This window comes from Spea bombifrons, chromosome 6 (genome assembly GCF_027358695.1).
Source record: "Spea bombifrons isolate aSpeBom1 chromosome 6, aSpeBom1.2.pri, whole genome shotgun sequence".
NCBI classification, from domain to species: Eukaryota; Metazoa; Chordata; class Amphibia; order Anura; family Pelobatidae; genus Spea; species Spea bombifrons.
Window position 1 is genome coordinate 25,166,409 of NC_071092.1, and position 23,864 is coordinate 25,190,272.

A 23,864-nucleotide genomic window follows, 5' to 3' on the forward strand; every position below is an offset into this window, starting at 1 on the left:
CCTATAGGGTCGTCTTATATTCAGGCTTTTTGTTTTTTTCCTAAATTAATATTTTGATTTTGGGGGGTCGTCTTATAATCGAGGTCGTCTTATAATCGAGCAAATACGGTACTTTATAATATAATGAACACCAGAATAATAAAACCTTAGTGGAGGATGGAGAGTACTATGTATAAGAAATCGAAAGCTAAACCTAGTATTTGCTAGGATGTAGAATTTGTATTTTATTCTATTATTATTATTAATTTTATTTTTTGGGGGGGAGTGTAAGTGCCCAGAAAATGTTTTTCATATTAGAAACACAACCAAGCTGGTATTTTCTTTCCCTGAATGTTTGCTTAAGTATGGTATATGTATAAATTTGCATGTTGACAAGATGCATTTTAACTTAAGTGTAGCCTTAATTCCAACATGCTGAGAAACTGGTTTATTACAGTTGAATTATACAAATAAAAGGCCTCATGCCCTCATGTATAATACTGGCATGACAATTCTATTAGCAATTGGGTGTACATTCTGAACAAACGGCTGCAGATCTTATTAGAGGATTCATTGTATAAATCCCATATTTTTATATAAAGTGTGTATTTACCAGGTTCGTATATTCATGTTTAAAATATGGAGATAATGCTTTCCTCTTGTTATGGAAAAAAAGCGTAGACAAGTCAGTATTGTGAAAGTTGTTCCTTTTAATGTAATTGGATATTTGCACATTTATTAATTTATTTACAATGTGCATATATATAATTAAGTGCTGCTATTACTATACACTGATCAGTCATAACATTATGATCACCTGCCTAATATTGTGTAGGTCCCCCTTTTGCTGCCAAAGAGCCCTGGCCTGTCAAGGCATGGACTCCACTAGACCTGTGGTATCTGACACTAAGACATTAGCAGATCCTTTAAGTCCTGCAAGTTGCTAGGTGGGGCCTCCATGGATGCATCCTGATGCGATGAGTTCTCCAGGTATGCAACGCACACGCACCTGGCCATCCATGTGATGTTCACTTGGTGCCTAATATATCCCACCCACTGACATGATAACAAGATTATCAGTGTTATTCGCTTCACCTGTCAGTGGTCATAATTTTATGGCTGATCGGTGTATATGTATGTATGTACAGTAAACAGTAGCACCCAGGAACTAAACACTATTCCATACTCACAATATAAATCCGTATATAATGAATTTACTGCAGAGCTTTAAATATGGCTATATTAAAAATTAACTTTAAATGTAGACAATGTCAGGATATTGTCAAGAAAACAAAATTAATAGAACAGGGTAATAATCAGATGAAATTGTGGTATTATATGCTGTGACATGATGGTGGTAGAGATGTATATTTTCTTACATATTCAGTACTGCATAGAAATAAACAATGGTAACATGGGTTTCTGTTAAAATATTGCTTTATTTGTAGGAGTGTATCACAAAATGGAGTGTGCATGGAAGATCATTTATAACATGTATCAGTGGACACAATACCTTTGGGAAAAAGAAAGGGTTAACTATAGAGGTGTGATGCCCAAATGCCCTGATAAGATTTAAGGAAATATGACCTCAGAAAGTAGTATATTCTGTTAGTTTCACAACTCGAGATAAGATGCTGTGTTTCTTTGCAACTGCTAGATAATGTATTTCATCACCTACAGGTATTTGGTCCAACCCCTTGTTTACAAATTATGAAGGACTGATCACTGATGAGGTTCTCTTATCCATCATGTTAGGCTGTGCCTTGTTTAGTATAACAGATGCCAGTGGACCCTGGATTAGATTCAGTGGAAAATATATTTAGAGAAGTAAGGAATAAAGGAAAGGCTATAAGACAATAAAGGACAAAATGGATAAAAATAGAGAAGAACATAAAGAGCTGTGCAGATCATCATACCACAGTGTTTATCATACTTCCTTGGGACACATATCAAGCCATGTTTTAATTATATGCCAGCATGGCCAGACAGGCTGAATAAAGATGTATCTATGTGTATCCTAGAAACCTGCCTTGCAATGGGTATTTCAGGATGAGTCAGAGAAACACTGCAAGGTTGAAGAGTGAGATGATTTTGAGTAAAAAGACCTCTGAGGTACACTCACAAGAGTTACTCTCTGCTGTCCCTTTCTGTCTCCTCCTGGAGCAAAATACACTCGGGGTTCAGCACATTTTCTTCATCCTGTTCAATGTTGCAGCTCTGCCAGGCAATTAAAAAAGGAGAATCAGCACAGCTAATAATAGTACAGGCCGAGGTGCAGAATAATAACTGGGGTCAGTAGACAGAAATGTGAGGGAGACTTTTATTTAGTGCTGAAGGAATCTGTGTATTATTCTAGCAGACTGTATGTGGAGAAAGAGAGCACAGAGGTTACAATACTACATACACAGGCTAGCACAGAATACTGTTGCTATGCATTGAGAGGGAGTTATTGATTACGGAAGGATTCTGTGTTAGTACAGGATATCTGTCTGGTTATGTACAAAGGCATAATTATGTGCAGGATGATGTGCAAGCAAAATAAGCAGAAATGATGGCAGGATCAAGAAGAAATTAAGGAGAGGATTATCTGTGTGGTTCTGTATATGATGGCAAGACAGGTAAAACACTTCTGCATACCTCTGCTGCTGAGCAGGACTGGGAACCGCTGGATTTGTACTTATGCTGGAGCTCTCTGGATACCACACAGAGAAATTCAGCCTGCCCTTCACTGCTGTAACTGTACGGAGAGCCCACATTCACCAACTGCAATGAAAACAGTATATTATATCTCCTCAAACTGGAGAATATCCCTAAATGAATAATTCTTTGAAGGCATTCTTACAGGATCCCATGCTAACTCTGTGTTATATAAAATAAGGTATGAAATGCCATTAATCCTAATTCATATTAGGCAACTGTTATCATATTGTTAACTGTTCATAAAACACAGGTAAAACACGGAAAGCTTCTCAGTGTTCGTACTGAGTATAATAATAATGTCAGATATTAACAATTGTAAGCATCAGGGCCCTCCTTGCCTAGAGTATCAGTTGCTCTTAGTCAGTTCTAGTTTAGTCATACCCTTTAAATGCATGTATTGTAAGAACTGTTGGCGGTATATAAATAAAAGTTTATAATAATAATTAAAAATAGACATCACTGATAATGACTGGGTTTGTACTCCTTTTAAAGAACTCCAGGGTTTTATCCCAATAACTAGCTAGTATTTAGAGCTGAAACAACGAATCGATAAAATCGATAATAATCGATAACGGAAATCATCGATAACGATTTCCGTTATCGATTAATCGAGTGATCAATTCGTTGTTGGAGCACTCGGCTCCTTTTACTTACCTCCGCGAGCGTTCCCCGCTTCTGCTACACGCTCTGCAGTCTCCGCCTTCTAGCTACGTGACGGATGTGACGCGTTCCGGAGGTAAGTATTCTTCATGTCTATGTGCACGGATCGCACAGAGCCACTCGCACAGAGCGAATCGCTCTGTGCGAATGGAGCCACTCGCACAGAGCGGTTCGCTCTGTGCGAGTGGCTCCACTCGCACAGAGCGGTTCGCTCTGTGCGAGTGGCTCCATTCGCACAGAGCGGTTCGCTCTGTGCGAGTGGCTCCATTCGCACAGAGCGGTTCGCTCTGTGCGAGTGGCTCCATTCGCACAGAGCGGTTCGCTCTGTGCGAGTGGCTCCATTCGCACAGAGCGGTTCGCTCTGTGCGAGTGGCTCCATTCGCACAGAGCGGTTCGCTCTGTGCGAGTGGCTCCATTCGCACAGAGCGGTTCGCTCTGTGCGAGTGGCTCCATTCGCACAGAGCGGTTCGCTCTGTGCGAGTGGCTCCATTCGCACAGAGCGGTTCGTGAGTGTGGGTGCAGGGCAGAGTGGGGGTGGGGGTGCAGGGCAGAGTGGGGGTGGGGGTGCAGGGCAGAGTGGGGGTGGGGGTGCAGGGCAGAGTGGGGGTGGGGGGTGCAGGGCAGGAGACTGGGTGCAGGGCAGAGTGGGGGTGGGGATGCAGGGTGTGAGTGTGGGTGCAGAGCAGAGTGGGAGACTGGGTGCAGGGCAGAGTGGGGGTGGGGATGCAGGGCAGGGTGTGAGTGTGGGTGCAGGGCAGAGTGGGTGCAGGGCAGAGTGTGAGTGTGGGGGCAGGGCAGAATGTGGGGGCAGGGCTGGGTGCAGGGCAGAGTTAGAGACTGGGTGCAGGGGCACAGTGCAAAGTGCTGGGTGCAAAGTGCCAGTGCTGGGTGCAAAGTGCCAGGGCTGGGTGCAAAGTGCTGGGTGCAAAGTGCCAGGGCTGGGTGCAAAGTGCAAAGTGCTGGTGCAAAGTGCTGAATGCTGGGTGCAAAGTGCTGGATGCAAAGTGCCAGGGCTGGGGCAAAGTGCTGGGTGCAAAGTGCTGGGTGCAAAGTGCCAGGGCTGGGTGCAAAGTGCTGGGTGCAAAGTGCTGGGTGCAAAGTGCTGGGTGCAAAGTGCTGGGTGCAAAGTGCAAAGTGCTGGGGCAAAGTTTCTTGAACAGTAATAGTCCACCTCTTTTCAGAATGTTTGGGGTTATTTTGTTTCATAAATATTGTGTTTGGGTTCTTGTACTTTGAAAATATTGTTTTTTATTACATCATAACAAAATAAGAATGTTAATGTAAATTTTAAGTTGTTTTTTAACATCCAGTTCATTAAATTCTTTTAAATAAACGAAAAATTTGCATATTGTTTTTTTTATCCGATTAATCGATTAATCGAAAAAATAATCGGCCGATTAATCGATTATTAAAATAATCGTTAGTTGCAGCCCTACTAGTATTTACTATAGTCTCTTCTAATAACTGGCAAATTGCAGTAATTAGCTTTAAAGAAGTAGTTACCTGTTCAAATTTCCAGTTGTCGGACATGGTGGAGACCATCTGAGCCAATTCTGCCTCCTGACACTGTAGCACCCGATACACATGCTTCTGCTGGATCTGAAAAACACACTATGATATATGGGGTGATTTTGAACAATTAAAGAGACATAAATAAAATAAAGGATACCCGGAGGGGACAGTGGGTTATGTGTGGGTTAGAAGGACGGATCATTGGATGGAAACAGCACAATATGCATGTTGAAGATTCGAAGGTATGTGTGAGTAGGTGGATAAACATTAAGCATTCATTGGGTCATATCAAACGAAACTGATGATCGATAAACAGAAAAACGGTGATGAAAGAGATGCAGACACGTGTATGACATATACCATATTGGCTCGGATATAGGCCGCCCCCGTATATAGGCCGCACCCTAAAAGTTTGGTGCTTTTTTAAAGCACCAAAAAAAACATGCTGCCACTCTGTCCCCCCCCCCGAGATACGCTGCCACTGTCCTCCCTCCCCGAGATATGCTACCACTGTCCTCCCTCCCCGAGATATGCTGCCACTGTCCTCCCTCCCCGAGATATGCTGCCACTGTCCCCTCCCCCGAGATATGCTGCCACTGTCCTCCCTCCCCGAGATATGCTACCACTGTCCTCCCTCCCCGACATATGCTACCACTGTCCTCCTCTGCCCCCCCCCGACATACCGGAGCAGACTCCCGGGTGTCTTGCGGGGCCGGCGGGGGACATCTACGCAATACGCGTATACAACTTCCGGTGCCGGCACAACTTCTGGTGCCGGCACATCCCCCTGTGGGAAGTGCTGGCAGGGGAGGCTGTCTGAGCGTATCGGGGAGTAGGATGCAGGTCCCCTGCTCCGCTGCGGGGGATCTGTATCCTAACCCCGCTGCCTGCCCGGCGCCCGGGACTGCATGTCCCGGGCGTCGGGCGCTAGACCCCGAATGTAGGCTTATAGGAATATAAGTCTTTAAAGTGGGGGGGAAAAGTGCGGCCTATATTCGAGCCAATACGGTATATATATATATTTTTTCCATATCTATGCATTTAGTTTCAATATGTTATTATCCTCCTATTGTTACTCTGACTGTATGTAACCAAATAATACTGATTATTTTAACAAACTGCTTCCATGGTGGATAACTGGTATATGAAGTCCATACTTGAGAATTAAACATGTAAGCATTGACTGGTAAAGTCTGCATGAAATTGCAATGTAGTATCTCCATTTCTCATTGATCATTTGATCGCATCCACTAAATGTTATAGGGGCTTCAGTGACTATTTATATTCTGTGCTACCAGCCGAGATGTGCACCAGTATTCCAGAAAAGCTCAGTGTGCCTTAAGCAAAAGAGCAATAAAGTCACGTAACACCTGTTTTTCTAGCTGAGCGCCATTGCTGTATTTATAACATTCCCAATTTCCCAGTTACTACTTAGCCCTCATAATTAACAGCAGAGACTTTTGTGCATGACTATTTCATTGGGATGGATGCAAATCAAAGGACTGCTGATTAAATCTCTTCTTCAGTTCGCCTTAATAAAGTAAAGCTTATAATATATTTTATACTATTATTTAAGCTTTTTCATACTGTGAAAGCCTGTGAAAGTATTAATTTTATATGATGACCCCACCGGCTGACTGGCGGATTACTGGTATTTTAAGCACAGTATGAAATAAGTATTTTTTTAAAAGTTTTGAACTGACACCAAATAACAACCACTACTGTTTGTGTACCAAGCGAAGGAGTGGAGGAATGGAGCACAGACATGATGCAATATAGATTCCCCATTAGAAAGGAAAGCATATCGCTAGATGTACTGGGTTAATAACAGCTGCTTGCATACTTTGACATCCTACCACCCACTTTCACACCCTAATAATGTAGATACAAATAACAGTGTAAGCGTTCCTTTAAATTGAAAGTTAAACATTCCATTGAACTTTGGTTAATTGGCTTTGATGCAGGGATGCAAAAATTATGAAACAGGACCCATAGGCCCCAAGGCCCCATTTTATACACACTTGCTCCTATGCATTAGGACATTTGATCTGGTCCTTAATAGCTTTTTAATTGAATGTAGAACTGTATTAGCTCAATCATCAGACAAGGTTTTTTCAGAGAAAATGGTCTGAAAAATAACTGTCGTCTTATATTCGAGGTTGTCTTCTAATCAGACCGCAAATAGGGGTCTGACTACAAGATTAAGATCCAGATACCCTGCAGCGCTGCAGGGGACCTGGATCCTCCTCCCTGACAGCCGGTGGACGTCTGTGCAATGGGGGTTAAAAGGAATATCAGGGAGGCAGAGTGGCATATAGGGGGTTAAAAGGAATATAAGGAAGGCAGAGTGGCAAATAGGGGGTATACGGCATATCTGGGGGCAGAGTGGCTAATAGGGGGTCAAGAGGCATATCCGAGAGGCAGAGTGGCATATAGGGGGTATAAGGCATTTATGAGGGGCAGAGTGGCATATCTGGGGAGGGAAATGTGCATAAATGGGGGCAGGTTGCCAAATTAAAGGAAATAAAACAAAAAAATGCATTTTCTCAATCATAGTTTTTGTTAAACATGAAAAAATTGTTTACATGTGAATAAATATTTACTAGTAAAACTTTTTTTGTTATAGGGTAGTCTTATATTCAGGCTTTTTCTTTTTTTCCTAAATTAATATTCAAATTTTGGGGAGGGGTCATCTTATAATCAAGCAAATGCGGTAATTCTGCCACCGTCTCTATTCTGGATAAAGTAATTATTTTTATGCAATGAAAATTTCATTTTAGATTCCCTACAATAGACATAATTTGGTTCTTGGAAATAAAAGGCATCCAGTGAACATCTGTGTGCAAGAAATTAAAATGTGCAGCATGCACAAACCAGATGAGATTTAAGAGGAAACAATAGAAACATATTCATTGGAAATATGTAAAGATTTGGCACTGGATTCCATCAATATTGTGCTGACCACAATTAAGCACACCCTTTGCTATCAATTCTTATGATCCACCTAGAATGTGCTCTTATATCTGTACATTTGCCCAGACTCAAAAAACTTTTTTAGCTACGGTTATTTTTTTGCTAATTAAGGAAAGGAGGTGTCCTAGCAAAATTAGTGGAGAACGTAGAAGACATCTCATTTCACAAATGGCCACAGTCCGTATTAATAATTGCATTGCATCACAATGGTTAATAAAAAATTACTCACTGAGACTCTGGAAAAGAACAGCCACTATTGGTACCATTGGAAACTATTGTGCCCGTCAACAACTTTACTCTGACTGCTCCTTTCTGACTAAAGACAGCTCAGGGCCGTCTTTAACGTGGGGCAAAAGGGGTGGCTGCCCCAGGCCCAGTCAGTCCTGGGGGCTTTTAGCAGTTGCTCCTTGTCTAAATGTAACGCCAGTGTTTGAAATATTAGAAAAAAAAAACAAATGAAAGACGAAAACTATAAACGGAAAGGCTCCTGAGAACCTTGGTGGTCTCACCTGGCTGACTTCAACCTCCTCCATTTTTTCCTGGATGATTTTTACCAAAGAAGCAATGTTATAAAATTCAGCCTCTTCTAGGACACCTGGCAGAAACAACATAAGGAGACAATGATCAAAATAAATTCAAAGAGACGAGTAGTGGAGAAACAACAGAATTAAACCATTAATAATGGTAACCGGTATATAATTTGAAAAGGAAGGACATTGGGCCTGATTCAATGATCGATCAAATTACTGGATTTTTAAAGTAAAAAAAGAGGATACTCATTGGTCAATGATTCAACCTTACATATCTGTCCCACAAAACAGCTTGTCAGTGCCATCTTTGCCACTGAACAGCATATCAGTGTCTCAAATGGTTTGCCTGTGCCACCTTTTGTCCTCAAAGAGCTTGTCTTTGCCACGGTTGTCCCCAAACAGCTTGTTACTGTCCCAACTTGTCTCTGCAATCGTTGTCCGCAAACAGCTTGTCAGCACCCCCACACAGTCTGTCTGTGCCATCTTTGCCACAAAACAACTTGTCAGTGCCCCATGCTGTCTGTGCCATCTTTGCCACCAGCCAGCTTGTCTGTGTCCCCAAGTAGTGGAAAAACAGTATAATTAAACAAGTATATAATCTTAAAAGGAAAGATGTCAGGCCTGATTCAATAATCAAATTATTGGATTAAAAAAACCGATACATTTTAGCTCACTGGTTAGCGATTCAACTCACAGACAGCTTGTCAGTTCCCCTAAACAGCTTGTCTGTGCTTTCTTTGTCCCAAACAGCTTGCCTGTGCCCCTGCTTACACCAATTACTCTTCCTCCTTGCTGTGTGCAGACTGATTCAGCATGCAGGGAGTGGATGTGATGTCACTTCCTGCCAGCTGGATCAGTTAGACAAAGCATTCAAGAGAGACACATCCCACTGATGACTGGCACCCAGGTCTGACCAACCCTCAAGTATGCCACTGCCTGGATTTGATTAATATTAAACATTAAAAAAGCAACAACATTGCAAAGAGTATTGCTGTTTTTTTAAACTTTACACCTTTTTCTTACTTTTTAAGATAAACTAAGTTGAGGAAATTACTAACCTATTAAAATGAGTGTAAAAGTTATTGTTATTATCATTGTAATAATCAGTACTTATTATATATATATATATATATATATATATATATATATATATATATATATATATACACACTACATAAACTACACAGTATGCTGGCATCTATTAAATTTAATCTCACAATGAAAGGATTAATAAATAAAATTGCACACGTAGGACTTGCCCCATCACCCAGATTGCATTCACAGCACCTGCCCAGCACCCAGATGGATGCATAGGACTTGCCATTTTTGTCCCCAAACAGCATGTCTATGCAATCTTTGCCAGGGCCGGACTGGCCCACCGGGAAATTTCCCGGTGGGCCGGAAGGTCCGTGGGCTGGGCGGCCATGAAGACAGCCGCTGAGCTGCCCCCCAGGCTGCCCGAAAACTAATCAAAGCAGCCGCTGGGTGCTAATGCGGCCGGCCGCCCGGCCGGCATCAGCACCCAGCAGCCGTGTGCGATGGCCGTCTAGTGATGGGAGCAGTGTGAGGGGTGAAAGCTCCGCCCCCTCGCACTGACCTTTCACACCTCACGCTGCTTCCATCACTAAGCGGCCATCAGATTGCTGGGAATGTAATCTGAACGGCCGATGCGTGCTGATGCCGCCGGCCGGCTCTGCTTTAATACTTTTTTTTTTTTACTTTATATGGCAAGCCGATCCAGCTTACCATATAAATAAAAAAAAAGTGTTAAAGTAGCTCCGGCCGGCGGCATCAGCACGCACCGGCCGTTTAGATTACATTCTCGGCAGTCTGATGGCTGCATAGTGATGGGAGCCGCGTGAGGTGGAAGCTCCGCCCCCTCGCACTGCTGCAGCACCGGATGTCAGGTCAGTGGCATCCTGTCAGCATAGAGGAGGACAGTGTGCAGCTACCAGGAAGTCAAGAGAAGTAGAAGGTGAGTAAAATAATGTATTTTTTGTACCGTATAATGTTTTTTGTATTTGTTAAAAACAAAAAAAATCGGCATGTGTGTGTATGTAAGTGTGTCCCCCTATATGCCACTCTGCCTCCAGAAATGCCTTATATCCCCCTATATGCCACTCTGTCCCATGATATGCCTTTTAACCCCCTATATTCCAGAGTTGCATATAGGGGTATAAGGCATTTCTGGATGCAGAGTGACATATAGGGGGTCAAAAGGCATATCTGGAGGCAGAGTGGCATAAAGAGGGTTAAAAGGTATATCATGGGGCAGAGGAGCATATAGGAGGGTATAAAGCATATCGGGGAGGCAGAGTGGCATATAGGGGGCATAAGGCTTTTCTGGAGGCAGAGTGCCCCATGATATGCCTTTTAACCCCCTTCATGCCACTCTGCCTCCAGAAATGCCTTATACCCCCTATATGCCACTCTGTCCCATGATATGCCTTTTAACCCCTATATTCCAGAGTGGCATATAGGGGTATAAGGCATTTCTGGATGCAGAGTGACATATAGGGGGTCAACAGCATATCTGGAGGCAGAGTGGCATAACGGGAGTTAAAAGGGATGTCATGGGGCAGAGGGGCATATAGGAGGGTATAAATCATATTGGGGAGGCAGAGTGGCATATAGGGGACATAAGGCTTTTCTGTAGGCAGAGTGCCCCATGATATGCCTTTTAACCCCCTTTATGCCACTCTGCCTCCAGAAATGCCTTATACCCCCCTATATGCCACTCTGTCCCATGATATGCCTTTTAACCCCCTATATGGCAGAGTGGCATATAGGGGGTTAGAAGGCATATCATGGGACAGAGTGGCATATAGGGGTATAAGGCATTTCTGGATGCAGAGTGACATATAGGGGGTCAAAAGGCATATCTGGAGGTGGAGTGGCAAAAAGGGGGTTAAAAGGCATATCACGGGGCAGAGGGGCATATAGGAGGGTTGGGGCATGTCAGGGAGGCAGAGTGGCATATGGGGGGTATAAGGGATTTCTGGAGGCAGAGTGACATAGGGAGTAAAAGGCATTTCTGGAGGCAGAGTGGCATATAGGGGATTAAAAGGCATATTATGGGGCAGAGTGGCATATAGGAGGGTATAAAGCATATCAGGGAGGCAGAGTGGCATATAGGGGGGCATAAGGCTTTTCTGGAGGCAGAGTGCCCCATGATATGCCTTTTAACCCCCTTCATGCCACTCTGCCTCCAGGAATGCCTTATACCCACTATATGCCACTCTGTCCCATGATATGCCTTCTAATCCCCTATATGGCAGAGTGGCATATGGGGGTTAGAAGGCATATCATGGGACAGAGTGGCATATAGGGGGTATAAGGCATTTCTGGAGGCAGAGTGGCATATAGGGGGTTAGAAGGCATATCAGGGGGCAGAGTGGCAAGCCTGGGGGCAGAGGTGCATAACTCGGGGGTAGGTTGTCAAATGAAAGGAAATAAAAACCAAACATGTCTCAATCGTAGCTTTTATTAAATATGGAAAAAAATAGTCTACATGAATTAATAAAGAAATAAAAGTTTCTTACCAGAATATCGTGAAGAATAATGTGATCAGTGTTTTGTTCCACTGAATAAAATGGAACTCTTTCATCTAAAAATGTTCGCCGTAGTAAATGTTTTGATCCCATTCTGTGTAATGTATTTCATTTATTAGGGCCTTTTAACACTTTTGCTTTCTGGCATTTTAATACAAATAATGAGATAAAAAGAATGGCACATAGTGTGACTCGGGTGTGTATAAGGGGTGCGTGTGGGTATAAGAGCTTCACCGTGAGATAAACTATATGGGGCTGGTCTCCAAATTTTTCCAGGGCTGCTTTTCAGTCCCAGTCCGGCCCTGATCTTTGCCCCAAACACCGTTTCAATGCCCCCAAAACAGCCTCCCTGTCCCACATTAGCACCAAGCAGCTTGTCAATGCTGCCAAACAGCCTCCCTGTGCCATCCTTGCCCCAAACAGCCCCTGTGTCACCACATATAAAGAACCTGTAATAAGAATAACAATAATAGTATTAATAATAATATAAAATGTAATGACAGCTAAACTATTTCTATGAAAGGTAGACTTAATAATAAAGTTAATAAAGTTACAGCATTGATGCAATTTATCCCAAGCAGACTAAAAGTCTCATCATGCTTAGGTGGCTCTCATAACACAAAGCACGGGGGGGGGTGAGTGTACGAGAAGTAGTAGCGGGTTTTACCTTCTATACAGACATTTTTGTCTATTACGAGTTTTCCATGCCTTAAATAACGTAATATCGCGCCAAAGTAAGCCGGGTCCCTGTCGATGAGAAATGCTCCTGTCTCGTCCTAGAAAGAAGGGAAGATAGGCTCATGGGGTGGAGTGAATGATGATGAGCGGGAGAAAGGAGGAACAGAGAGATTTCCAGAGGGTACAAGTGATGACTGAACAAGGTGGAAGGAGGCGAGAAAAGAGCTCTAGCAAACTAAGCAGGAGCGAAGTAAATCAACCCGGTTTACTAAGCAGTGTGTGGGACAGTGTAAACACGCGGGACATTACACGGCAAGAGGGATGGCGGCATCAGTAGGAGCCGGGGTCTCACCATCTCAGACAGCAGCTTGGACTCCTGGCACAGCCGGCACAAGAAGGTGTTGGGCTCCCGACACAGAGTCTGTCTGGTGGTGAGGAACACGGTGCCCCCCACATTCAGCCGCACCCACTGCCCCACCTCGCTCACATTCCGGTGCGTGGGGTTGGCCCCTGCGCCATCGGCCTGGACACACTGCATCATTTATGAAGTCCTGGATCACCCCTTTGGCTGTGGTCCTCTCACCGCTGTCACGGTCACCGCCTTTAGAGTGTCGCCGAGATGTGCCCTGATTGCTGCACTCGTGCTTCTAACTCCAGTTCTGGTATTCCACTCGTTATCCCTCACTTTTCTTTGTTTGTTGTTTGCCCCACTCCGTGTCCTGTGTCTCCGCGCCCTCCCACTGCGTGCTCCTCACCGCACCCTCTCTCCTGGGACAGGTTGCCAGCCAGGTGTGCTGTGTATAGATACCTATCTCATTGCAATCCCATCTGTCACTGGATCACTTTCCTCTCTTCCATGGCAATACCTCATACACAAGGCTAACTTAATTCCCTAAGCTGCCTAGTCACATCCATCCATATTTAACATATAAATGCGATTGAAGTATTCAGAACATAGAACAACTTGTACCAAACCCAAAAACTCATGTGGACTATATATATATATATATATATATATATATATATATATACACACACATATATATATATACACACATATATATATACATATATATATATATATATATATATAACTTCATTTTCAGAAAGATCTGGTAAATGGGTTATTATCTAAACCATTATCTAAACTAAAATTAGTTTTGTATTTAGTAGTTGCAAATATTATTGGTTATGGATGGGTTAAAGGTTTCCCACAGTATATATATATATATAAACTATATATAAACACACACTACATGGACAAAAGCATTTGGATGCCTGACCATTATACCAACAGGGACTTTTATGACATCGCATTCTACATACAGACACGTTAATATGTCATTGGTCCCCCCTTTGCAGCTATTGCAGCTAAAGCCTTCCACTTCTCTGGGAAGGCTTTCCACAAGATTTTGGAGTGAATTCTGTGGGAATCTGCACATTCATCCAGTAGGGCATTTGTGAGGTCAGGCACTGATGTTGGATGAGAAGCCCTGGCTCTCTATCTCCATTCTAGTTCATCCCAAAGGTGTTCGATGGGGTTGAGGTCAGGGCTCTGTGTGGGCTAGTCAAGTTCTTCTACCATGACTTTATGGACCTTGTTTTCTGTACTGGGACACAGTCATGCTGGAATAGAAAGAGGCTTTCCCCAAACTGTCCCCACAAAGTTGGAAGCATAGCATTGTCCAAAATGTCTTGAACTGCTAAAACATTAAGATTTGCTTTTACTGGAAGTCAAGGGCCCAGCCCAACCCCTGAAAAATAGCACAATACCATTATACCTCATCCACCAAAACCTTACAGTTGGCACAATGTAGTCTGGCAGGTAACTGTCACCAGTGGCGGAACTACAGGGGGGCCCAAGGGGTGTCTCCTCTGCTCCCTGCCGCCGCCTGCCTCAGCGCTGCCCCAGCGCTGCCCCGGCTGCAGTTGTGTGAGCGTGAGGCATCTGTCTTGGGTGCCGGCGCTTCACGCTGAGCGCCGGCATATGACATCATATGCCGGCGCTCAGCAGTGAAGCCGCGCGCACCGTGGCAGAGCTGCGAGACACAGGCTTCGCGCCCCCACCACAGGCCTGCACAGTAAGTGACCTACAAAGAGGTAGGGAGAGGGGAGATAGTGAGAAGGGGGTTAGGGAGAGGAGAGATAGTGAGAAGGGGGGGTAGGGAGAGGGTGGATTGTGAGAAGGGTGGTAGGGAGAGGGTAGATAGAGAGAAGGGGGGTAAGGAGAGGGTAGATACAGGCAAAGGTACAAAATCGGTAGGCAAAGAGTCATCAGGCAGGCAAAGGGTCAAAAACTTGGAAACGAACTTCAGCGACACACTTCAGCAATGAAGACCACAACAGGGTACTGAACAGAGCATTTCCGGTGTTTTAAAATCTCATTACAAGCTCCGCCCCGTGGACCACATCACAGCAGTCCTGGGCAGTCTCCCAGGATCCCAACCACGCCCCCTTCATCACAGACAGGAGGAACGCCGCTGGACTGGGAGCGGGTAAGTACAGAATACTTGGGCTCAATGCTCCGTCGGGCATTATGATGCTGGACGGCAGCAAGGTCCCCGGATACTGTTTAATGACTTTGACGCCGGCGGTCGGACACCCGACTGCCCTGATTGAAGGGGTCACCTCCGGTAACCGCGGCTCAACATTTCAAAATGTGAAAGATGGACACTTAAAGAAAATAAAAATTGCAGTACTCACCAATACAAGCAATTGCACTTGAAAATGTTGCGCTTGCATCACCACTTAAAACACGCTTTATTTTTGTCAGCACAGTCATGCATATTAAAAATAACCAACACATTGAAGTGAATTCCCATAAGGCTCAGCTGGACATACATACTACTTCCATGATGCTGGCTGAGTGTCATTGGAAGTGCAGCAACAGTAAAGCTGCAGATTCTAGCTGTGAACTAAAATTCCTATGATTCTCAGCCAGCCAAGTGTCCACCATAATGCTGGCTGAGCATCATTGGAAGAGTAGTCCACAGCAGCAGAGATTTTTTTTTATGAAAAAAGGCTAGTGTTAGCCTCCCTCCTTTGATTTTGGAATCAAAACATTTGCTACTGCAAACATTTTTAGATGAAAAAGTTCCATTTTATTCAGTGGAACATTATTCTTCACGATATTCTTGTAAGAAACTTTTATTTCTTTATTAATTCACGTAAACTATTTTTTCATAGTTAATAAAAGCTATGATTGAGAATTTTTTGTTTTTATTTCCTTTTATTTGCCAACCTGCCCCCCAGTTATGCACATCTGCCCCAGGCTTGCCACTCTGCCCTCAAAGATGCCTTATACCCCCCTATATGCCACTCTGCCTCCCAGAAATGCCTTATACCCCCCTATATGCCACTCTGCTTCCAGAAATGCCTTATACCCCTTAAATGGCACTCTGCCTCCAGAAATGCCTTATACCCCTATATGCCACTCAGGCATATAGGGGTTAAAACTTAAATAACACAAAAGGGGGATGGCTGGGTTTTGAAATTACAAAATCAATATAAACAGGGGTGTGTGTGGCTGGGGGTAATACACATGGCAGTGGGAGCATCAATAGACAAGAGGGTGGTTGGGCATCACATTAACCACTATAAAAAGGGTGGGGGCATCAATACACAAGGGAGGAGGGTTGGTTGGGGGCAGCACATAAATCAATACACATGGGTGTGGTGGCATAAATGCACAAAGGGCGGCAATACACAAGGTTGTGGGGTAGAACACATTAATCGATACTAAAGGGGGCCTGGCTGGGGCATTAATACACAAGTGGCAAAAATATAAAAGTGGGGGTTAATGATGAAGCAGTGTGGAAAATACATTTTTTATGCTTCGTAGTGGCTTACCCTGTCCTGGTGTGTGTGTGTCGGTGTGTCAGAGCCTGTCCTGGTGTGTGTGTGTTTGGGTGTCATGTGTCAGAGCCTGTCCTGGTGTGTGTGTGTGTTTGGGTGTCGTGTGTCAGAGCCTGTCCCAGTGTGTGTTTGGGTGTTGGTTTGGCAGAGCCTTCCCTGGTGTGTGTGTTTGGGTGTTGGTGTAGCAGAGCCTCTCCTGGTGTGTGTGTTTGGGTGTTGGTGTGGTAGAGCCTGTCCTAGTGTTTAGGTAGTGGTGTGGTAGAGCCTGTCCTGGTGTGTGTTTGGGTGTCGGTGTGGCAGAGCCTGTCCTGGCGTGTGTGTTTGGGTGTCGGTGTGGCAGAGCCTGTCCTGGTATGTGTGTTTTCGGTCATCTGTTTCCTGGCACTTTACTTTCTGTATGAATAAATTGAACTATTTTATTTTACTTATCCAGAGATAAAATGCCCTCCTGAATTTGTAGCCACTTCAGAGGACAAAACTTTCTAGGTCCAGAAATCAGTGAGAGGAAAAGTAAAGGTTTTGTATTATTTACTCTGTTTCAATTTGCATATTTTATTAAAAAGGATTACTGGTACTAAATTGTGGCTTCAGGCGTCCCTTGTATGATGAATTTATTAGTGTATTGATTACTCCCAATCCCATCACATAATCTTGTATTATCTGCAATATAGCACTGATGTCATCTTTATCCAGTACACATGGATGCAGAAGAGTTAAGATTCTGTCTATTTTATTTATTTCCATAAAATGGCCACTAAAATCCTTAGCACCAGGCCCGTGATGCTCTTAATCCGGCCCTGCCTCCATTGTGCGTCAGCCATCTTAAATCCAGCTTGTACCCACAGTGTGCTCCAGCCTTGTGCAGTTTAATTTGGCTAAACTTCTTTTAAGTGGTTTGGGGACTGACTTTGTTTTACTGTTTAAGTCATTCAGTATTGATAGAATTACATAAAAATTTATCAAAAAAACGTTTCCACTGCTTTTTTCATTATCGCCAAATTAACCCTGTATTAATATACATTATAAAGCTAAAAGGCCATATTTTCTCTCTGATGAAGTGGCCCACTGCAGAAAAAACTTCGACACCCCTGAAATATAACATCCTGTGCTTCCACAGTAAAAGCGTGATCTTCAACATGTACCATCATATATACAGGCATACTCCACATTAATGTACACAATGGGTCCAGAGCAGTGGTTCTTAACCTTGTTGGAGGTACTGACCCCCACCAGTTTCATATACGCATTCACTGAACCCTTCTTAATTTGAAAAATAAAATATGATTTATTCAAATTATAGGTATATATTTAGGTATATATTTATACATAGGTATATTTTTATACATAGGTGCACAAAATGAACAAAACCATTAAAGAACAAAACCATTAAGAACAAAACCATTAAAATATTGAAACATGATTTTCACACAAAAACAAAACCATAATAATGAATATTTACTGCAAATCAGTGCGACTTCTGCTGTTGCCTTTCAGAGACCAGTTCAGAAATGCGCGGCTTTACCTTGGCAAGTGCCACTCTCATGTCATTGTCGGGTGTGTGTCTTGACCTCCGCCGAACCCACAAGACTGACTCACCGAACCCCTGGTGTTCGATCGAACCCAGGTTAAGAACCACTGGTCCAGAGCATGTATGCTAAACAAAAATTAACTTTAAATGATTTTTTTTTTACTTGTCATTGCATGTATTGCAATCATCAGGTCATTTCCACCATAAAACTCGAAACACGCAAAGGATGCTCAAAAGATGGAGAGCAAACGTGCATAAACAGGGGAATGATTGTGAGTGTCTTTAACCCCTTTTTGACAATGGCTTTTATTTTTTTGTACCCTTTGTTTTAACATTTCTACGGTGCTCGTGTTTAGCTGTAATTTTCTTCTTTCTCATTTACTGAACCCACACAAGTTATATATTGTTTTTTCAGGACAAGAAGGGCTTTCTTTTGATGTCATTATTTTGATTGTAGCATATAATTTAGTATTACTTTTTCTGACATTTACTTAAACAATCTTTTGCTCATCTATAAAAGCTAACAATAAAATATGCTTAGTAGATTCTACTATTTGACCTAAGTTTAGACATACCCAAATGTCAGGAACTGGGCCATACAGATGACTGTAATGACCCAGAGTGCCCAAAGATGGAGTTCAGGAGTTATTGTGCAGTAGCAGAGTTGGACAGGCCCTGGTGCAGGGCGACTGCACTCACCCTGGTGTTGAGCACCTAGGGTTGTGCAGCCACATACCAGCGCCCTGACATAGCAGCCAATGATGACCAGTTCACCCAGCAGGCACCCTGGAGCAGGCATGAAACATAGCACTAGAATCATGTGCAGGATGCTGCAGGCTGGGAGTAGGGAAGCTAAGCAGAGTACAGGAGAAACATAGCAAGCAAGGGGGACAGAGCAAGGAGCATAACAGACAAGGCATACATAAATACAGGACTAGCCTAGGACTATGTGATAATAATTGGAGATTCCATCACATCATATGGCCATAGTATGCTTAGCCCACCACTACGCCAAAGTTCTCCAATATACGGTGGGTCCTAACACTAAACCCTGCCTACAGAGGTACTAAACAAACTAAACATGGAATCTAAACACATATCAGAGAGACATACCTGAAGACTGCAGACTGAAACAAACATAACTGGTGGGGCACACCTTATAAAGGAAGCAGAGCAGAAGCAAAGAGAAGAACTAGGATCCAGGTTCAGGACAGAACATACAGAAATCCAGAAACGGACCACAGCAAGACAGAGAAACAAAAGACATGCATCTCTGCAGCCTGGATGGGGCATGACACCAATGTTTTTTGTATTTTTTTTGCTATAGGGCAATAATTACATGTAGCGTTTTGCTATCTCAAAACCATTTCTTCCAAAAAATTCTGCCCCCGTTTGGTATCAAACCATATATTGTTGAAAACTAAATACCTCAGGGTTTTTTAAATGCTAATATTTTAACTCTTTCCATGCAGTAATTCTAGCACCAGTCTTTGTCAAACTTTGTGGTAGTAATATTTTTGCACCCCCCACACACACACATTTTACTTCAGGTATGTGTTTACAGCTCCTGGTATATGTCACTGTGTAAGAAATGAAGGGTGCCTTTAAAATATGATATTACATTTATTGCATAATGTTTTGGGGACCATTTGGGTTTCTATAAGGTGAGATATCTGGTTTTACAATGTAAGGTAATTTGCATAGTAATGCATTACAAAGGGTTTGGAACAAAGGCTCCAGCAGAGGTGGGATACCCCACAGGGGGTCAGACAACTGAAGCCGATGTATATTAACATAACTGTGTGCATGTTTGCATTGACTACCTGTCTCCTCCATAATTGGGTCATACAGGAAATCTCTGGAAAGAGGGGTTGGGTGAACCACTTTCTGGGAGGTACAAGGAATTCTGGGATGACTAGTTAGGGGTTGCAATAGTCAGGAGTCTGAGTAAGAGAGAAAGGAGAGTCGGAGAAAGAAGAGTAAGAGAGAAAGAAGGGAGAAAGAGGAGTCTGAGAAAGGAGAGCGCAGCGAACAGAAGTGTCCTGGGTCAGGAGACTCAGAACGAAGCTGCGCAAGATGACGTTCGGGAGAAGCCTGTGAGCTGAGAGAGGTTTCCCAAGAATGTGCTTAAGTATCCCTTTTGTTTTGTGTTATTGGTAAATGTTTTCTGTATGTTATATGTTTTATAACCTGTAACAGTAGCCTAGTTCAATATCAATATACATTTTTCTATACGCTTGTATTTGTGCTTTATTCGTCACACATTCCCTAAGAGAATATCCCTGTAAGAGGGTCATAATTTCTTACACTGTCAAAAACCATCCTAATATGTGTTCGGCAACATCTTCTGAGTACAGTGATACCACCCATGCATAGGTTTGTCAGGTTGTTTGGGGGTTAATAGGCCACATTATGGGCATGCTCATTTCAGTTCTTCAACTTGGAATTTTGACATGTTGAAAATTCTGCCCCATGTCCTATTTTGGACATTTTTGAAGTTGGCCATTTACCCAATCAAACCATATATTTTTTTGAAAAATGACACCCCAGGGTATTTCAAATACTGGTATTTTAACCCCTTCCAGCCATAGTTGAAATTTGTGGTTCCCACACACTTACTTTTTTAATTAATTTTCCGCTCCTGGAATATGTCACTGTGTTCAGCGAGATCTCCTGAGTACAGTGATACTCCTTTCCATGAGTTTGACGTTTTTATGGCAGACTAAAGTGCCACATGTAGGAAGTGTGCATTTTTCAAATTGCAATTTTGACATGTGGAAAATTCTGCCTACATATCTTCTTTGGGTTATTTTTGGAGCGTTCAATTTACCCAATCAAATCATATATATTTTGAAAACTAGACACCCCAGGGTATTTCAAATACTGTTTTTTTTCAAACACACTTCAGGTGTACTTCGGGTATGAATTTACTGCTCCTAATATATTTTACTGTCAAACAACACCCCAATATGTGTTAAGCAAAATCCCTCCTGCTGCCAATCTCGGTGTTGCTGAATCCCTCGACATGGAGGCATTACAGCCATTTGGGTGAAGAAAGAGATCATAGATCAGTTGCTATACAAGTTTTAAGACACGTCAATTGTCGCCAACTGGATGTTTTTCCGTGACGTGCCCGTGTCGTGAAGGGGTTGAAGTGAATGTCCTTAAAGCAGGGTATGCCTTTAGTTCGTAAATTCAACTGGGTGATTAAGACTAACCATTCTACTGTTTACCACAAAGCAGCATGATAAGGAGTTGGGGGGTTTGTCAAGTGCATTGGGCTAAGGTAATAGAGCTAGAACATGTACAGTTTGAAAAAAAAAATTTTTTGACTAGTAATAGAAAATGAATACTAGTCATATAAAAATACCTACGAGCATGTAGGGTTTTAAATCTCATCAAATGTGCCAACCCGATATTACTTGCAGTTAAGTCTATGCTTCTAAGGAAGATGAACTATTACCGGTATGTTTAAGTTTATTTCGACATATATTTTGATTACAGCCTATTCTTTGGAATATATTTACGTTCTTCTCATTCAAAGATTCACAGGGAATGGTTAAATATTCAAACCAGCCTTTTCTCTCCAAATGAATGGTTATTCACCACCTGAAGACACTTTGTGGAGGTGGATAATGAACATGCATGTCTTTGCAACATGGATTGAATTTCAGCATTAAATCCCAGTCAGGAAATTACTTTGTTATGTCCTTGAACACCTTAAATGAGACAGGAACAAAAATATAACTAGAGCAATCTGGGTGCTTCAATAACCTTTTGGCCCACAATTAATGGGTAAGGACAGGATTCTGCAGGTTTTAGTGTTTTCACAGGTTTTATTTGTTTATATTTGTTTCAGGTGAGGTTGGCGCGTCTGTTTTGGGTCATTCATATGTTTTTGGGCTGCACGACAGTGGATAGGTTTAAGAGGTATTCTGCAGCAGAATGTTTTGCCTGCATTGTCTCAGCGCACAAGGTATGATAGGCGGCGTATTTTGTTAATGCACGCAGGTGGAAATGATCTGGTCATGATTTTCAGGATAGTATTGCAAAAGCTTTGAGTTTGTGGAAGGGTTGGGAAGTGTGAGGTCTCCTCCTTGCCTCCTGTGGCAGTCTACCTTAGTATATAGACTATAGATAGACTGCAGCTTCACTTTATTTTATTATATTCGAATTGTATACCATTTGTATTTTTCGCCTGAAGAAGCCAACGTGTTTGGTGAAACGCGTTGAGATCGATTCCATTTCTATACGGACATTTCCTATTTCGTTGGATGCTTATTCTGACACTGTGCTTTTAGCATAACAGTTTTGTTGTGCCAACTTACTTAATTTATGAAGAACAGTCTGTATCTGATGAGCCTCTTTTACCAGTTATTCTTGTGAGTGCAATATTTATTCACCACACAGATATATCTTTGAACTTATTACACTATTGTATTGTTATTTTTCTCCACATGTCCATGCGCCCCTTTTGTTGAGTATACCATTGTGATACACTTGCGAGGAGTGTTGTTTTGGGAGCTGCGGAACCTGTGGGGAGTATACATATAATTATTATATATATTTTTTTCACTTCAAGACAGGTGAGGGTGCTTTTTTGTATTATTATCACTCCTATCATGCTCAGGTTCTAGCATGTACTGGTTGCCTGGGCATGATAAGAGTGGGATTGCTGTTTATATATATATAATTATATGATTGCTATATTACTATTGTTATTGAATTTTTCGGTCCAATTTTGGTGTTAACCACACTTTTATTAAAAGTAAGTAACACACCAAAATTGGACAAAAAAAAAAAATCAACGAAAATATTATATATGTAATTGCTAACAGCAATCACACTCCTATCATGCCCAGGCAGCCAGTACATGCTGGAACCAGGGCATGATAGGAATGTGATTACAGCCTCCCTATGCCATGCTACCCCCCCCACTTACACATCCATGCTATCACACACACACTCATTCTACATGTTTTCTAGCATAAAATATCTGACAACATTCAGCATAAACTACAACATAACACCCATCACTCCAACACACTTACTAATCCACTCTCACTGAATGTTTTCCTACCTCTTCTCTGTCACTTTTCCTCCTCTTCATTCTTCCTCTTGGCTCTTCTTCTTCTGCTGTGTCCTGTCCTTCTGGTGCAGTGAGCGTGGCTTCTGTGTTGTGCACCGCGATATGACATCAAATCCCATTAACAGACCTCCCGCTCCCTTGATTGTTTTTAAGCCGGTTAGAGGGAGATCCTTGATCTCCCCAACCGAGCCTGCTCCTCTAGCAGCGGACATTACTGTCCATCTCTGGAGGGGTGCCGTGCACACAACGCCCCCCACTAGGTGCGCTGCTGGTTATGCGCACAATTTGAAAGCTATGTGCGCGCTCTCAAGCGCACAGATTAGAGGGAACACTGACAGGTATTGTTTATAATAAACTAAAATGTAGCCACTACCCAATACTATGCATATATTACTATAAAATTGAACATATCCTCAGAGGGACATAGACCGGATATAACAAGGGTTACGTATAAAGGTGACTTTATCACTAGAGAAACCAACAGAATGGTCCAATTAGTAGCAATATTCCATTGGTTGCTATGGCAATAAGATAACTTTTAAACTTTGCAAAACAATCATGTTTTACACATACAATGTCTTCAAATTAGAGCTTTTCATCATCATGTGAAATACAGATCGATGCTGCTGCAACCCCTGATTGGCTTCCGTTATGTGAAAGTGGGTACGATGAATCATGAAAGTTTCTCAGATGCTAGTAAAAGAACATGAGAGGTCTATGACAAGGGCAGATGTGAGAATTCCCATGCATTGCAACATAAGGTACAATATAAAAACAGTGGTTGTGGTAGATAAACATGACACTACCAA

At 42.6% G+C, this 23,864-nt stretch overlaps 1 protein-coding gene across 1 annotated transcript; it reads right to left on the reverse strand.

Moving 5' to 3' along the window:
- Nucleotides 1-1,398: 1,398 nt before the first annotated feature.
- KCTD17 (potassium channel tetramerization domain containing 17) lies at nucleotides 1,399-13,121 on the reverse strand. Its single transcript, XM_053470286.1, has 6 exons — nucleotides 12,936-13,121; nucleotides 12,573-12,681; nucleotides 8,334-8,419; nucleotides 4,843-4,938; nucleotides 2,617-2,742; nucleotides 1,399-2,196 (listed from the first exon to the last, which is right to left on the reverse strand). The coding sequence occupies exons 1-6, from the start codon at nucleotides 13,119-13,121 to the stop codon at nucleotides 2,107-2,109; spliced, it is 693 nt and encodes a 230-aa protein (XP_053326261.1). The 3' UTR covers nucleotides 1,399-2,106.
- Nucleotides 13,122-23,864: the final 10,743 nt, after the last annotated feature.

Bases quoted from the DNA above. Each gene is read 5' to 3' on its own strand.
- KCTD17 (XM_053470286.1), bottom strand. From the start codon at position 13,121: ATGCAGTGTGTCCAGGCCGATGGCGCAGGGGCCAACCCCACGCACCGG. The intron at 12,682-12,935 runs GTGAGACCCCGG...CCTTCTTTCTAG, and splicing joins CCAAGCTGCTGTCTGAGATG to GACGAGACAGGAGCATTTCT. The intron at 4,939-8,333 runs GTGAGACCACCA...TGTGTTTTTCAG, and splicing joins AGGAGGTTGAAGTCAGCCAG to ATCCAGCAGAAGCATGTGTA.